Source organism: Hemiscyllium ocellatum, chromosome 20 (assembly GCF_020745735.1).
Source record: "Hemiscyllium ocellatum isolate sHemOce1 chromosome 20, sHemOce1.pat.X.cur, whole genome shotgun sequence".
NCBI classification, from domain to species: domain Eukaryota; kingdom Metazoa; phylum Chordata; class Chondrichthyes; order Orectolobiformes; family Hemiscylliidae; genus Hemiscyllium; species Hemiscyllium ocellatum.
In genome coordinates this window covers 37049181-37062850 of record NC_083420.1, presented here as the reverse complement: position 1 = coordinate 37062850, position 13670 = coordinate 37049181, and the positions used below count along the sequence as shown (strand labels likewise).

Sequence of the window (13670 nt, the reverse complement as noted above, 5' to 3'; positions counted from 1 at the left end):
TAGGAAATCATTCATCTTTTTACCAATTGTAGCATGTTGTCATCCCTAAACCTGAAGCATATAGTGCTCTTAAATGCCTTAAGTCTACTTGATCCTTATTATTTAAATAATCTTGGTAACATTTTAATCATTTCTGATGAAGGGCTTTATGCTCAAAATTTTGATTCTCCTGCTCCTCAAATCCTGCCTGACCTGATGTGCTTTTCCAGCACCATACTTTTCGACACTAATATTTTAACCAATCAACTCGACACACAATGTGTAAATATATTCACTATCCAACGCAGCACAATTCAATGTTTCTGCAACTAAAACATTCATTTCTGAGCCAAGCATTTTTATAATGGTATAATTCACTCTGGCTGATCAATATCACCATCTTCTTTTGAACCTTCTGTGTACTGCATAATTTCAAAACTATCTTGATGCATTTAAGACAATTCATTGCATAATGTTATTTCAACTCATTTTAGAGATGCATGTTGGCCAAATCCCAGACACTCCGGGGGTTCATACTTCTGTGAAAATTCTTCAATTCTTCTTTTCTGTTAGAGTAGCCAGAGGCATCACCATCCTCACCAGTTTTAATTATAATTCTTCTTTCATATTAATATTTTCAGTCTGTATCTGTGCAGTCTCACATCGCCACTACCACTGAAGCTTTCATTCTTCATTTGACTGCTGAAGGTCACATTTGAGACAAAGGAAGCTGGGAATGAATGTTTTTCCAGAATTGTTTTAAAGGATTCTGATAATCTGTCCCAAAAGTATTTCTTTCTGAATATCTGAGCTCTGCTAATATTGAGTCAATTCACGTTCAATATTTTAGCACAGTCAAAGAATTTAAAGGTAAGCATTGAATTAGGAGTCTCCAAGCAGAATCTTTGCAACTGTGCATCAAGTCTGTTAAATTCCTTTATATAAAGTAGCCATTCAGCTTTCTAACTTTATCAAAGTTTAATGTTGCCTCATTTGCATTAAATAGGCAACCTTTCTTAAATTTTGTCCATATTTTAATAAAATTTTCAAAACTTCCTCAGTGTTCAATGGTTGAGCCTCAGTTTTGGGAATATTTGACAATTGATCTTTCTTCTAGTAGGAAGTGGCAGTGTCAATGCCACAGCTTGCTATCTTCTTGGTAAAGGCAGAACCCCGTGTCTATATATACGCTTCATTTTTTTAATTAATCTGAAGGTTAAGCTTCACAAAACATCAGTGGAAAGTAATATCCTGACACTTGACACTTGGTTTCAGCCATTTTTCTCCAAACTAATTACAATTACAATCTTCAGTCTGAAAAGAACTTAATTTTCGATCTTCACCTTGAGGCAACTATCCTCTGCTAACAATGTCTGTCTGGATCGAAGACAGTAGATGAGACAGAAACCAAGATAGCCTTTTTTTGTTGATAGAGTTTATTAACTACTCAGTGGAACAGCTCTTTCTTATGCTTGTCCCACTTGTTTCCTCTTTATCTCAATCCAGATAGTGAATTCAAATTCAAGCCATTCAACACCTGATTTGGAACTGTAGCACTCACTGCCGCTGAGCCAAACTTCAGGAACTCCCTTTCTGACAGCACCATCAGGGCCTCTACACCCCAAGGACTGCAATAGTTCAAGACGACAGCACACATTTGCTTTTCCCAGGCAATTAGGGATGGACTGAAGCATGCAAATCTCATGAACAAATGAAAAATACTGATCAATTAACTTTAATCACCTGCTTAATTACTTGCTATCAACCATCAAGACAAATTGAATACAATTTAATACTTCACCATGTTCTTTACCTCCTTGTATAGATTCTTTTCTGATCCTTAATCAATCTTACCCCTCCTCCTGCTACCTTGTTGCTACTTATTTTTCTGTAAAAGACTTATGCTTTCAACACACATAGACAGACCTGAATAATGCTTATTCATTTGGAAAAACTCATTTTCGTTGCATAGTAAAAATGTGTTCTGTGACATTAAAATATTTTATCATGACATAAAAAAGTTAATTAGCTGATATCTTTTGACCAGATGAAACTCAGTACAGTGTAAATGCACAATGTGATATAATTTAAAACTTGATATTTTAAAGAGAAAAATCAGAACTAAAAACTACAAAGGCAATATTCCTCAAGAGCATTTTTAGATTTGTTTCTGCATTCGCAAAATGCCTATATTAATTCAGATGGACTCTAGCCTTGAGGCACCGTGAGACACACTCACATAAGCAAAACACTCAGAATATTTAAGTACCTAAGCACCTAATGGGAACTGCTGACATATTGGTAATGTCATGACACTAGTCGTCCAGAGCCCCAGGCTAATGTTCTGGGGATATGTGTTGGAATGGAGAGGAGATAGCCTGGTGGTATTATTGTTAGTCTATTAATCCAGAGACCCAGGTAATGTTCAGGGAACTCGGGTTCAAATCTGCTATGGCAGATCATTGAGTCTGAATTAAAAATATGGAATTAAGAGTTTACTGATGACTATGAATCAATTGTTGGGAAAACCCATATGATTCACTGATGTCCTTTAAGGAAGGAAACTGACATCCCCACCAGGCAGTTACAGATGGGCAATGAATGGCAAGCAGTACCCACAGCCTCTGAATAAATAATTTGTAAAAATCCCACCACGGCAGATTCAATTAAAAAATTTGAAATAAGCTGTTATTGAAAAAAACCTTTGCAGAAGGAAATCTTCTTATCATTGTTCCCTTCCTGTTCTGAGGAAGGGTCACTTGACTCAAAACATTAATGCTTATTCTGTCCACAGATGCTTTTCCAGCAATTTCTACTTTTGTCTCTACCATTACCTGGTAAAAAATGAGGTCTACCATTACCTGATCTGGCCTATGTGTAATATTGGAATCATAGTATTGTGGTTGGCTCTGAAATGGTCTAGAGCCACTCACTTATACAAAACTGCAAAAGTCTAAACAAAGGAATGAAAACAAACAGGATACAAGGCATTGAACTAAACATTGGAAAGGACAATAGGAAACACTGCCCTCTAACATACAGATATTCTCGGTCATGTTCTGCGACACTACCACCATTCAAAATTGGAACAGACTTCAAACATATCTGGCAATTCAAACTGGTGCTGTAGGCCATCAGCAGCAGAAAAATTGTAATTGACCACAATCTGAAATCTTACAGCCTGGCAAAACCCCCACTCTACCATTACCATCAAGCTTGGAAATCAATCCTGGTGTGATGAAGAGTGAAGGAAAGTATGCAAAAGTAACATATCTGCAAACACAGGAACATTTGCACACCAAGAGCAGAACAGCATTCAAAAGACAGGGTTAAGTGATCCCACAATAAAGTGATTAGATCTAAGGTCTGCATCCAGACACATCCAGTCATGAATGGCAGTGGACAATAAAACCAATAAAGATAAGGCTGAAGCGTCTACATCCACTGACAGTCAGAAGTGCCAGATGGAAGATCAATCTCAATCTCTTCCTGAGGTCTCCAGCATCACACATGGCAGTCTTCAACCAATTCAATTCATCCACATAACATCAAGAAATAGTAGAAAACATTGGATACTACAAAGGGTAAGGGCCCAAAAATATATTGGCAGTTGTATCAAAGACTTGAACTCCAGATCCCTAGCCAAACCATTTAAGTCCAATTACAACACGGGCATCCATTCGATAACATGAAAAATTGCCCAGTTTTGTCCTGTACAGAAAAAGTAGGACAAATTCAACCCAGCCAATTACCACCATCAGTCTATTTTGTAATAGTTATCAAACTGACTTTTGAATTCATAATGTAAGTACATTTGCATAAATATTCAAGCACCATATGTTAGTTAAATTTAAATTTAACCTGCATGAAATATTTGCAATACAATCACTTTAATAGTTTATAGAGAAAGGATACAAGAAAAACAACAACTCAACTTACACCGAGAAGAGCAACTTCTAATTCAAAATCTGAGAGAACCCCATAATTGGTCGAAATAAGAGACTTAACCCTTTTCATGATGAACTAAGTACTTTTTGAATCAGGACTGACTAAAGACAATAGTGTAATAAAGATTATATATTGTCAATAGTAAAATTAAATATTTTGTCTTATGATCTACCTGCATAGGATCTCCAGCCAGGACTATTCTAGTGGTTTTATCAGCCAACCCAAGCGCCATAATGGATTCACATTCAATAGCTCGAGAAGAATCATCCACTAAAATGTGTGTGAAGTAGCCTGCGGAGAGACAGCACATTTAAAGCATTACAAAATCTGCACAGAGCTCAAATGTACAGTATTTATTTGAATATACATCATCTTCTATCTTAATTCATTGTCATTGCTAGCTCTGCATAACGTATGTTACATCCAGGTGAAGATCAGCATGATAGCTATCCTATTCCTCCAGCTTTCTGACTGCAACAGGTTCTTCCCTCCTTCTTTAAGGAATATGCTTGCCAATTCCACCATATTTTAACTATTTATAGCTGTGACTGTAAAACACTTCATGATTTTGACATCAAGGAAGCATAAAAAGTTATCCATTCTTTTGTAGATAGTAGCTTTCACCACGAGCACATGGACAGCCAAAACAGCAGAAAGGTTTGAAACTTATAAGTTGGCTGGAGTGAGGAGAGAGAGAGAGAGAGAGAGAGAGAGATGGAGAAAGTCCCACACTGGATAATGTAACATTTACTTTTCTTCGTCTGCAGAGAAAATAGTTGCTTAAAAACACAAAGGGTTAGCTGGCTTGCCACATGTCTCCCGTGCTCCAACCATCTGATTACCTCAAACATCATGGGGGTATAGAGAATTCCAGATCTAGGTTTCCATAATTAGATGATGGACATCGACGATGCCCTCCATCGCATCTCCTCCACTTCCCGCTCCTCCGCCCTTGAGCCCCACCCCTCCAACCGCCACCAACACAGAACCCCACTGGTTCTCACCTACCATCCCACCAACCTCCGTATACAGCATATCATCCGCCGTCATTTCCGCCACCTCCAAACGGACCCCACCACCAGGGATATATTTCCCTCCCCTCCCCTATCAGCGTTCCGAAAAGACCACTCCCTTCGTGACTCCCTCGTCAGGTCCACACCCCCCACCAACCCAACCTCCACTCCCGGCATCTTCCCCTGCAACCGCAGGAAATGTAAAAATTGTGCCCACACCTCCTCCCTCACTTCCCTCCAAGGCCCCAAGGGATCCTTCCATATCCGCCACAAGTTCACCTGTACCTCCACACACATCATCTATTGCATCCGCTGCACCCGATGTGGCCTCCTCTACTTTGGGGAGACGGGCCGCTTACTTGCAGAACGCTTCAGAGAACACCTCAGGGACGCCCGGACCAACCAACCCAACCACCCCGTGGCTCAACACTTTAACTCTCCCTCCCACTCCACCGAAGACATGCAGGTCCTTGGACTCCTCCACCGGCAAAACATAACAACACGACGGTTGGAGGAAGAACGCCTCATCTTCCGCCTGGGAACCCTCCAACCACAAGGGATGAACTTGGATTTCTCCAGTTTCCTCATTTCCCCTCCCCCCACCTTGTCTCAGTCAGTTCCCTCAACTCAGCACCGCCCTCCCAACCTGCAATCTTCTTCCTAACCTCTCTGCCCCCACCCCACTCCGGCCTATCACCCTCACCTTGACCTCCTTCCACCTATCACATCTCCATCGCCCCTCCCCCAAGTCCCTCCTCCCTACCTTTTATCTGAGCCTGCCTGGCACTCTCTCCTCATTCCTGATGAAGGGCTTACGCCCGAAACGTCGAATTTCCTATTCCTTGGATGCTGCCTGACCTGCTGTGCTTTAACCAGCAACACATTTTCAACTGTGATCTCCAGCATCTGCAGACCTCATTTTTTACCCGAAGATTCCTTTCATAGCCAGAGTTTCATGATCCAAGTGATTAATTGGATTATGTTCCATGGTTTATCGCTACCCAGGCATGGATCAAGATGACTGCCGGATCCTTTACTAATGGGTAAAGGACGTCTGTCATTCATCCTTTTTCAAGGCAATTGCTCCTAGTGACGTTTTGAGAGCAGTGAACTCCACTGAATGATCTTCGAATTTAAACAGTGCAGTGATGCAAACATGCAGCCATCATGGATGATATATCTCAATATGGCTTTAATCTTTCTCAGCATTCAAATGGTGGCATCCAGCAAGTATCCAGTTATTTTTCATAAAGTATGATTTCATTACACCTTCCCACCACGCAAAACAAAACAGTATGATTTCCTTACATGTTAGCCCGAAAATAAAGCATTCATACTCGGACACTCCCTTATCAATTAAGGCAAAACACAGTGCTTTTAGAAATCTGAAACAAACTGGAATGCTGGAGAAACCAAGCAGGTCTGGCAGCATCTGTGGAGAAAGGAACAGAATTTGTGGTTTGTGTCTGGTACAACTCATCTTTCCAGTTCAACTCTCATATTAACGCTTTCCTGCTCTGTTGAAGTTGAAAACTATCATCAACTCCTTCAGATGAGGCACAATTACAAGTGGCTGTCTTTTGGCTTTGGCATCCAGCTTAAGAAAGTTGTTGTTTTGGAAACCTGGGGCCTTCTGTTCTTATTTTGCTAAGCATCAGCAAAGGGGTTTGGGCTTTCAGCAATACATGGTGATAGTTTCTCTTGGTATTTTAATGGAACTTTTATGAGATTTTATGAGAGCTTTACTTTTGTAGAAAATCAAGTTCAATGCTCAAAGTTTTGAGCATTGGGTCCCAGGATTGTATTGTGCACATTTTGTTTTACTGTAAAATTCTTACTGTTGTGTTATGAGCCCACAATCCATGGGTTTAAATATTCTGTGTCTGGTACATTAATATATTTACTTCTAAGGTGACTGGTGATAAATTATTGTTGAGGCCTTGTAAGGTGACTGCATTCTCCCCTTAAGCTTTTAATTCAGTGGATTCAGCTAAGTTTGAACTTTGAACTTGACAACTTGATCCTTGACAGTGGTAATTCTACATTGAGTACACTTGCATTTCCCCTGTAGTTTTCAAATGTGGCTAGTTTACAGTATATTTTCTTGTTCCTTGACCTCAGAGGTGAGCATCCACACAAAATCTGCCCCATGATATCATGCAGGTCACTGTCCAACGTCCACTGCACTTCTCTGTGGATATCTTCTCCAATTTCTGTTGGCCTTGTTGGAAGCTAAAACCACCAAGATGTCACATGAAAACCATCCACTAGCATCTCAAAGTGCTATATTATTTAAATGCTGAAATTAGGCAACTGTGCAGCACAGGCGAAAGTGAGGACTGCAGATGCTGGAGATCAGAGTCAAGATTAGAGTGGTGCTGGAAAAGCACAACAGGTCAGGCGGCATCCGAGGAGCAGGAAAATCAACCTTTCAGGCAAAAGCCCTATGTAGCAAAGGCAGAATAGTATCAATGGGGTGTTTTGATCTTAACAGGGACTGGGAGAAAGCGACAAGCAGCTGCCAGAAAAGTTGTGAAGTTCTAGAGTGTGTCTGGGAAAGTCTTGGATGCGACAAGGGGACAGGCAACATTGGATACAGTAATGAGCTATGAAGCTGATATAACTAGTGACTAAGTTGTGAGCATTTGGCAAATAGTGATCATAATATGATCAAGTTCATGTAGCGTTTGTAAGAGATAAGCAAAGATCAGATACTAGAATTTTGGATTTATGTAAGGCAGACTTTAATGGGTTTGGGCAGAGACTGTCCACAGCAAACTGGGAAGGTCTGCTAATGAACAGAGGAACAGTGGAGGATGTTCAAAGAAACATTTAATGCTATTCAGAAATAATTTGTATCATAAGAAGGAAAACCCTGACCTCAGAGAGAAAAAAAACTACTGCCATGGATATCTAAGGAGGTAAGGGAAAGCATAAAATTAAAAGAAAGATCTTATAGAAATGCAAAGAACAGTACACATCCACAAAATGGGACAAATACAAAGACTAAAAAAAGGCAATAAAGCTGCTTAAAAAGCAGCTAAAAAGAATTCCGAAAGGAAATTTGTATGGGACATAAAAGACAACATGAAGAGATTTTATAGTTATATGAAGAGACAATGGCTAATTAAGAATATTATTGACTCATTGAAGGCTGTGAGTGGGAATATTGTCAATGACCAAGGGAAATGGCACACATGCTGCACAATTATTTTGCTTTAGCATTCACAGCAGGAAAGAGGGACAGATTGCCAGAGAAATTAACAGAGAATCAGGGTCTAAATAAGATTAGTTTAGTAAATCATCTGTAGTGGGGAAATTATTGGAACTGAAGAGAGATAAATCCACAGGACGTAAGAGACTACATTGCCGATACAATCTTTCAGAGTTCCCTTGATTCAGGAGTTGTACCACTGGATTAGAAATTTGCCTATGTCACTCCAGCCTTTAGGAAGGGTGACAGAGGGAAACCAGGAAATTACAGAACAGTTAGCTTAAATGTGTAGTGGGGAAATTGTGAAGTCAATAATCAAGGATAGGGTAACAGATCATCTCGAAAAATTTCAGCTAATCAGGGAGAGTAAGCATGGATGTATGAAAGGTAGGCCTGACAAATCTTTTTTGAAGAGGTGAAAAAGATAGTGGACAGAGATGAATCAATAGATATTGTTTATATGGATTTCCAGAAGGCTTTCGACAAAGTCTCACACAAAAAGCTGTTAGATCAGGAGGAAGCCCACGGAAGTGACGGCAAATTATTGACATGGATAAGGAATTGGTTGAGTGGCAAGACACAGAGTTGGAATAATGGGGAAGCACTCAAAGTGACAGGATGTGACTAGTGGTGTCTTGCAGAGATCCATGTTGCTATTATTCACAATGTCTCATTAACGGTTTGGATAATGAAACGGTATGTCAAATATCTAAGTTTGCTGATGACATAATACTGGGCAGCAATGTAGATAGTGATAACAGCATAAAATACAACACATTATTGATAGATTAGGTGAATGAGCAAAGCTGTGGCAGATGGATTTTAATATGAGCAAGTGCGAGATTATCTATTTCAACACTAAAAGGATAGAGCTGAGTTTATTTTAGAATGTGCAAAGTTAAATACAGTAGATGTCCAACAGGATTTGGGGGTTCAGGTGCATCGTTGTTTAAAATGCCATGTACAGATGCAGAAAATACACAAGAACACAAATACAATGCTTGCCTTTATATCTAAGGGGCTGGAGTATATGGATACAGATGTTTTGATGCAGTTATCCAAAATTTGAGTTAGACCCCACTTAGGGAACTATGAGTAGATCTGGCCACTGTAGTTTAGAAATGATCTTTTGGTCCTGGAGGGAGGTCAAATGAAGTTTACAAGGATGATACCTGGACTTCAGGGGTTAAGTTTATGAGGAGAGATGAGACAAGACAAATTAGGCCTTTACTTGCTAGAATTTAGAAGATTAAGGGGTGAGCTAATCACGGTTTTCAGGTTATTGACAGAGAAAAAAATAGGTAGATAAAGATAAATTATTTCCACCAGAACAAGGAGGCAAAGCCTAAGAATTAGGGCCCGGCCATTCAGGAGAGATGTTAAAAATCACTTCTACATGCAAAGTGCAATGGAGGTTTGAAACTCTCTTCCTCAAATGGTGGTTGATGCTAATTGAGTTGTTAAATTTAAATCTGATTTAGACAAATTTTTATTAAGCAAGGTATCAATGGATATGGGCCCATGGCAGACATATGGAGTTAGGCCATAGAACAGCCACAATCTTATTCGATGGAGAGGCTGAATGGTGTACTCCTATTCCTGTGTAATTTTTCCAGTCCTGATTTAAATCCTGGAAGAAGGTTTGCAAACCACACTGCTGCTGTATTTCAGTCTACCTCTGATGCTTTTACATATGCAATTTTATTTTCCTATGTCGCTATTTTGACATATTTAAACATTTCAGGACCTATCCTCACCACTTAGAATTCTGTTAGCTTTCCTTTGGCCTCCTTAACCTTTTACTGGCTTCATCACCTCCTGTGGAATCTTTGGGATTCCCTTAGCCATTTGCACCACTGCAGGATTTTGCTTCATCGCTTCAAAACCTTCTAAACTGCTACTTCTTTACTTAATAAAGGCCCTTAGCATCCCTCCTGACATGGGAAAGCTTGGATTCATCCAAACTCCTAGCAGGCTTATAACTAGCTAATTACAGTATTCCACAGGTGTTCCTTTATTTCAGGAACCTCCACACATTCTGTAGTGAGTCCCTTAAACATAACTGTCTATATCCTCTTGGCTTTCAGGAAGAAAATATCCATCACCAGTCATGAGCAAAAGTTGCCAGCAACCAAGTTTCTTGAGGATGCTGATCTTTCAAATTAAAATTGTTTCAAACAGAAGGTTCTAACTGATAGTTGGATTGGTTGTCGTAACATTTAAATACGAACTGACAACTTCCAAGGCCACTGTCATGGGTTTGGCTACAAAGCACCCTGCTGAACGAGGGTAGTAGTGAATGGTAAAGGTTCATCTTGGAGTGCAGTTAAGGATCTGTTTTGGGACCATTGCTGTTGTAATTTTTATAAATGACCTGGAGGAGGGGCTAGAAGGTCGGGTGAGCAAGTTTGCGGATGATATGAAAATCGGTGGAGTTGTTGACAGTGAGGAAGGATGTGGCAGGTTACAGCGGGATATAGATAAGCTGCAGAGCTGGGCAGAAAGGATGCAAATGGAGTTCAATGTAGGTAAGTGTGAAGTGATTCACTTTGGTAAGAGTAACAAGAAGATGGAGTACTGGCTAATGGTCGGATACTTGGTAGTGTGGATGAGCAGAGGGATCTTGGTGTCCATGTACACAGATCTCTGAAAGTTGCCACCCAGGTAAATAGTTCTGTGAAGGCGGCTTATGGCGTACTGGCTTTTATTGGTATAGGAATTGAGTTCCGGAGTCCTGAGGTCATGTTGCAGTTGTATAAGACTCTGGTGCAGTTTTGGTCGCCATACTATAGGAAGGATGTGGAGGCACTGGAACAGGTGCAGAGGAGGTTTACCAGGATGTAGCCTGGTATGGTAGGAAGATCGTATGAGGAAAGGCTGAGGCATTTGGAGCTGTTTACACTGGAGAAAAGAAAGTTTGGGGTGACTTGATAGAGGTGTACAAGATGATTAGGGGTTTAAATAGGGTTGACAATGAGAACCTTTTTCCATGTATGGAGTCAGCTATTACGAGGGGGCATAGCTTTAAATTAAGGGGAGGTAGGTATAGGACAGATGTTAGGGGTAGATTCTTTACTCAGCGAGTCGTGAGTTCATGGAATGCCCTGCAAGTAGCAGTGGTGGATTCTCCGTCTTTATGGGCATTTAAACGGGCATTGGACATTCCTGATGAAGGGCTTTTGCCCGAAACATCAATTTCGCTGCTTGTTGGATGCTGCCTGAACTGCTGTGTTCTTCCAGCACCACTGATCCAGAATCTGGTTTCCAGCATCTGCAGTCATTGTTTTTACCTCATTGATTTTAACCCTACTGCGAATCCTCTTGCAAGGATGCCTGCCTTGAAGAAGTTTTTCTCCTCTCTCTACAAGAATCTCAGGGAGTCCCTCTCCCACTGCAACTCCCAGGTCATTTCTTCTGCCCCGAAGCTCTTCAACCATGTCGTGAAACAAACTCGGTATCACAGCCACATTTGCTTCCTCAGTGCCTGCCTCCGTAACCTTCCTAATGAAGGGCTTTTGCCCGAAACGTCGATTTCGCTGCTCGTTGGATGCTGCCTGAACCGCTGTGCTCTTCCAGCACCACTGATCCAGAATAAGGAGGATAGTGGGCTAGTGCAGGTTAGGTAGGCTTGGGTCGGCACAACATCGAAGGCCAAAGGGCCTGTTCAGCACTGTATTTTTCTATGTTCTATGACTGTGGTAACGCGAATAATTAGTTTTCAGATACCCAGATCTCCCAGAGAAAACATACCAGGTGTGCCCCTACTGGATTACCATCGAGTTTCTTTCTTTTTAAAAGTTAAAACTTTTGCTTCCCCTTTTCCTGCAGAGCCTGTATCCATTTCATCTACTTTACTCCTATTTCTTCCTTGTTTACAAAAACCGTCAGATCCCAGCTTGTTTCGCATTCAAAATTGGTATGATTAATCCTGTTTTTGTCTTCTATGAGTGCTGCTTGCCTGCTTTATGAAAATCTTTGTTCTTTCACATGAGATATTGTGGAAACAGGAAGCAAAATTTTGAAACTTGAGGAGAATTACCACTCTAAAGTTCTCATAGTTGGAATCTATTTTAAGAATCTTATCCATTGGTCAAGAGCAAGTCGCTTAATCTTTTCAAATGCAATACAGATTTGCTTGAGCCATTGCAAGGAAGTTCAGAATCTCTGCTGGCATGCCTCCAGTACCAGTTAGCACACTCCATGAATATAGCATTTTTGGTAAATTTACAGTCTGATAAACTTTCAGCAGACAACAGGGAGTACAATGGGCTTTGCAGTGGAAGAGACCAGACCCCTAATGGCCTTCAACCACTTGGGCGGCTTTTCAAATGGCGTCGAAAAACAACATTTCCATGTTGGGTGTTAGTTGAGTGTTCTTTAAGAGCTCAACCCTCAGTCCTAAGCTAGGGCTGTTTACCTCACTCATGGACCTTTCTTCACTTGGTTCGAGTTTTCCTGCTTTTCCTTATGAAAAGTTTGTTCTTCTGCCCTTAATTAGAATTCTCTCTCCTCTTTCCTTTCCCATGTCTTTGTCATGGAGTGATAATATTATATAATACGTAAAGAAAGCCAACCTGTCTTTAAAATGGACAAAATGAGTAATAAAAGGAACCTTATAAAGTTGTCCCAAGAAGCCAGTACTCTTGTGGATTCAGTTGCAGCCAATTAGACTGTATTATCTTAATGGGCAGTCAAAAACTGGTTTTCAAATAATTCAACAATATCCATTGAAACCTCACAAAGTGTGAAGACTCAAAACCTTCTGTAATGTTGAACAGGGATGTCACAAAAAATTCCAATATAATTGACTGTACTCTGTGGTATATTAATTCATCAAAACTAACCTTTCTAATCATTTATTTAATTGTGTAAAAGCTGGCTGAAAACAGCCATTTTGAGGACAGTCACTTGAACACTACGAGAGAAACCTTATGAAACAGCAACTGCTTCTCAACAGGGAGACAGAGGAAGCATCCAGGTCTGCTGTCTTGAAAGAGGCGACCAAGAGCCATCACTTGTATTGCCATGAAAGTGAAACAAAACAGCAGTCATTTGCTCCCAGACCCCTGATCTATTCTGTTCAACTGTGGGAATAACATCCAACTGATGGACGACAGAAGCCATTGCAGGTTCTGAACCTGACTTGGGCCCTGTCAACCACGGAGCTTTCTGAGCCCCCACTGGGTGGTAGATGCCATCATCAGAACAGATGTAAAGGAGACAGAGAAACTGGGAGAATGTAATGGAGTCTTTACAGGAAGCAGGGTGTGAGGATGTATAACCAAGGTACCTGTGGAAGTTGGAGAGTTTGTACTAGATGTCAGTGACCAACCCATCCGTAGAAATGGAAACAGAAGTGTCAAGAAAGGGAAGGGAGCAGTCAGAAATGGACCAGAGTGGAAATTGGAAATAAAATCAATACATTTTCCCAATTCTGGAAGTGAGAGGGAAGTAACACCAATGATGTTATTTATCTACCAGAGAAAGAATTATGGGGAAGGATACAAGTGGGATTG

General features: G+C 40.6%; 1 protein-coding gene across 1 annotated transcript in view; it reads right to left on the bottom strand.

Moving 5' to 3' along the window:
• Window positions 1–13670, bottom strand: part of LOC132825603 (probable helicase with zinc finger domain) — a 275845-nt gene that overhangs the window by 171777 nt on the left and 90398 nt on the right. Inside the window, exon 14 of the mRNA XM_060840985.1 lies at window positions 4100–4218. Coding sequence (XP_060696968.1) covers window positions 4100–4218 — 119 coding nt within the window. The remainder of the gene's footprint in view (window positions 1–4099; window positions 4219–13670) is intronic.